This window comes from Propithecus coquereli, unplaced genomic scaffold, assembly GCF_000956105.1.
Source record: "Propithecus coquereli isolate 6110/MARCELLA unplaced genomic scaffold, Pcoq_1.0 Scaffold1, whole genome shotgun sequence".
Lineage (NCBI taxonomy): Eukaryota > Metazoa > Chordata > Mammalia > Primates > Indriidae > Propithecus > Propithecus coquereli.
In genome coordinates, this window is record NW_012133857.1 from 11,739,917 (window position 1) to 11,743,823 (window position 3,907).

At 50.6% G+C, this 3,907-nt stretch overlaps 1 protein-coding gene across 1 annotated transcript in view; it reads right to left on the reverse strand.

Annotated features, from left to right (window-relative positions):
• Positions 1–58: 58 nt before the first annotated feature.
• Positions 59–3,907, reverse strand: part of NCKIPSD (NCK interacting protein with SH3 domain) — an 18,155-nt gene continuing 14,306 nt past the window's right edge. The window contains exon 13 of the mRNA XM_012637898.1: positions 59–1,211. Coding sequence (XP_012493352.1) covers positions 942–1,211 — 270 coding nt within the window. The 3' untranslated portion in view covers positions 59–941. The remainder of the gene's footprint in view (positions 1,212–3,907) is intronic.

Genomic DNA, 3,907 nt, shown 5'->3' on the forward strand with positions numbered 1-3,907 from the left:
GACGCCCCAAACCCAGTGGTACAACCCGTGGCGCATGGCAGGTCTGACGGCCGAAGCCGTCGCCGCCATCTTTACTGAGGACAAAAGTGCTGCTCGCGGTGCTGAACAGAGCACGGAACACCGCCGCCTTGGGTCCGCCCTCCCGGCTCTCGGCCGCCGCCCTAACCCGCCTCCCTCCTCCTTCTAGGTCGCTGTCCCAGCTCCGTCTCCCAGCCTTTCTTTTGCCTGCGGATCTCTTGTCCCTCTTCCTGAACACTGGTTCCGAATCGTGTCCCGAATTTTGGTCTGAAAGTTTAGTGCCCCTGAGCGTTCTCACCGCTCTGGGCGTGGGTACACGTGGAATCCTGGGGCGGGGGACGATGGCCGAACAGGGGTCTGGGGCGACAGCAGCCCAAATAGCTTTAATCGATCAGCGAGTTTTAACTTATTAAACATGTTGTGACCATCTGCTTGTTTGGAGCACCCTTGTGCAGCAGGGACCAAAGATGACCCTACCGAGGAGGGAAGAGAGACCAAATTCTCCCCCGCCTTGCCAGCCCCCAGCAGTCTCCTGGGCTCGGGGCTTCTCCACTGGAGGGTACACCCCCTCTCCAGGTCACGGGTCCCGAGTGCTCTGGGATGCCACGTGGAGTCCAGCGTAGCCCCACGGCTGCAAAACCAGCTTCCTTGGATCCCCGCCCCTCGCCTGCCACGACCGCATCCCTTAACCCCTTGAAGGGACTGACAGAAGCTCAGTCCTCCCCCCTCCCCCTCGTTCAATCCAGCTCTCCCCGCGCGGGGCAACTCCTGGCACGCGCCGGTTTCAGCTGGCCAATGGGTGTTCTTGGCGCAACAGACGTCACAGAAGACAAGCGGGGACGAGGGGTGAACGTGGAGCATTCCAATCAGAGAGTCATTGTCTCTATTGGCACAATGGGAGGCCCCGCCCCTCACAGCAAGATTCATTGTATGCGGGGAGGGGACTCCGCGGGTTCCAGGCTAGCCTGGAGAGATGACCCAGGTGGCACTATATGGACCGGCCTCCAAAGGCGGCATCGAGAGCGGGCTGCAGTGCCAGGTACAGAGAACGCGGGCATCCTGGCACGGAGGAGGAGGTCAGGACCAGGACCCCCAGAACGCTCCATTGGGTGCGGCTCCCCCGACGGGGTAGATCCTGCTTCAAACAGACGAAGAACTCCTGGCCAAGGCCTCTGGCCCGCCCCGAACGGTACCTATGACATCACCACCAACCAATCAGACGGCGCATTCGTTCACCCCTTGACTTGTCCACTTCCCAGAGACAAGGCTTCTGCGGGTTCCACCTCGCGAGCGCCCCATGTGGCTACCGAAAACAGGCTGGTGGGCTCGTAGTGCCCTCCGGCGTTTCTGAATGTGAAGACCTCTTCAGAATCAGAGCTCCGCGCCAGATGCAGGGGCTGGATTCCTATGAGTTTATGCGTGCAGGTGGAGGATCTGTAGAGACGCTTAGGGCGGAACTCCGTTGGATCTGGGCCAGTCGATGCAGGGGCTGAGACCCTGCACGTGGTTTTGAGAGCGCTATGGCTCTCCGGGTCCACAATCTAGTGAGTAGGGGGCACAAAAACCTTACGCCAAAGAAGTAAGGTACAGACAGGGCATTAGTGGGGAGGAGTGCTGGGGTTCCAGAGGAGGCACTTGAGTTATCTTAGAGAGCTGATGCCTCCACTGTTGTCCTCCCGTTGTGACTGCTGTTCTATGCAGCCCTTCCCTCTGCACTCACCTCTGTGCCCCACCCCCAGTGGCAGCTCCTAATACATTCCCTGTAAAGTCAAAAACCAAGTGTTGATGACAGCTCCACCTCCAAGTCCAGCCTTGCCCACCTCCTAAGAACATAGGAAGATCCCTACATGGTTCATCCTCTTTCTCTTCTCATTAGTTCCCAGGTAGAGGGTCCCCTCAGGGCCCAGACACCTGGATTTGAGGCTGCTTCGCGGCAGATGGAGAGAAGATCAGAAAACCAGAGGGCAAAGGTGTGGCTCTTCTCAGCCTCTAACACTTCTCAGACTCTCTTTTTCTCCTACCTTTTCTTCCCCACCCTGAGTTTGCCCTCTCCCAGACTCTCTTGTACCTTTCCAGGAGAGTAGGCCAGAAGACCTTGCCATACTGTCCAGCTCAATTACCCAACTGTTCTTTGACCTCACCGAGATCTCCAGTCTGTTGTTCACCTCCTCAGCTCCTTGACCTTTACCATTAGCCTTATAGAATCCAGTGCTATAACAACTCCCCTGCTCTGTTCTTCTTAGACAAACTCTGTAGCCCAAAATGTAACCCCACTTAAAATAGACTCTTTGTGTATTCTTTGTCTCTGGAGCAGCAGAACATTGCTGGAGAAAAACACACAACCATGCTAATTGGTCTCATTTTACATTCATGACCACAAGCCTCAGTACTATATTGGAGGACCTGTCCAGTGCAGTAAGGCAAGAAAAATAAAAAGTTATGAAGGCTGGGCACGGGGGCTAACACCTGTAATCCTAACACTTGAGAGGCTAAGGCAGGAGGATTGCTTGAGGCTGCAGTGAGCTATGACTGGCCACTGCACTCCAGCCTGGGTAACAGAGCAAGACCCTGTCTCAAAACAAAACAAAACAAAAACCAAAAAAAGTTATAATTTCTACATATCAGCAACAGACAATAAATTTCTTAACAACAATGCCATTGACAATAGCATCAAGTAATATCAAATGCTGAGGAATAAATCTAATGAAAGATGCACAAAGACTCTACATAGACACACATGAAGAAAAAACCCTAAAAAACGTTGAAAGAGAGTGAAAATTGTTCAAAGATTGGAAGATCCAATATTGTAAATGTTCCAATTTTCCCCACATTGATACATGGATTCAATACAGCTTCAATCGAAACCCCAGTAGATTGTGTGTGTGTCTGTAAACTGATAAACTAGATTCTAAAATGTATGAGGGCCAAGAATACCCAAGAAAGTCTTGAAAAAAATCAAAGTAGGAGGAAAACTTCCTTTATTGCAGATCAAGATTTAAAACGCTACAGAAACCAAGACTGTATGGTACTGGTACAGGAATAGGCAGACTAATGGAACAAAATCCAGAGACAGGCCTAAAGATATGTGGAAACTTGAATTTTGATGAGGGTGGCTTTTCAGAGCCAACATGAGGAAAGGATGGGCGTTTCAACAAATGTTGCTGGGTCAGTTGGATATCCACATAGAAAAAATTAAACGAGATCCCTACTTCATTCTACCTGCAAAATCAATTCCATATATATTTGACATCTAGACATGAAAGGAAAGACAATATATACAGCTTCTAGAAGAGAGCACAGGAAAAGACCTTAAGATGACTTTAAGCAAAGATTTTTTAACAGGATATAAAATGTATTTACTATAAAGGAAAATATTGATAAACTGGATTACATTCAAACTAAGAACTTCCTTTCACCAAAAGACATTTGAAAGTAGGAGAAGAGGCCAGCTCATACCCGTAATGCCAGCACCTTGGGAGGCCGAAGGGAGAGGATTGCTTGAGGCCAGGAGTTTGACACCAGCCGCGGCAACATAGCAAGAGCCCATCTATAAACAAAAATTTAAAAATTAGCCAGGTGTGGTGGTGCACACCTGTAGTCCCAACTACTCAGGAGGCTGAGGCAGGAGGATTGTGCGAGCCCAGGAATTTGAGGTTACAGTGACCTATGATCAGGCCACTGCATTCCAGCCTGGGAGACAGAGTGAGACACCATCTCTTAAAAAAAAAGTGGAAGGCTGGGCGCGGTGGCTCACGCCTGTAATCCTAGCTCTCTGGGAGGCCGAGGCGGGCGGATTGTTTGAGCTCCGGAGTTTGAGACCAGCCTGAGCAAGAGCAAGACCCCATCTCTACTAAAAATAGAAAGAAATTAATCGGATAACTAAAAATAT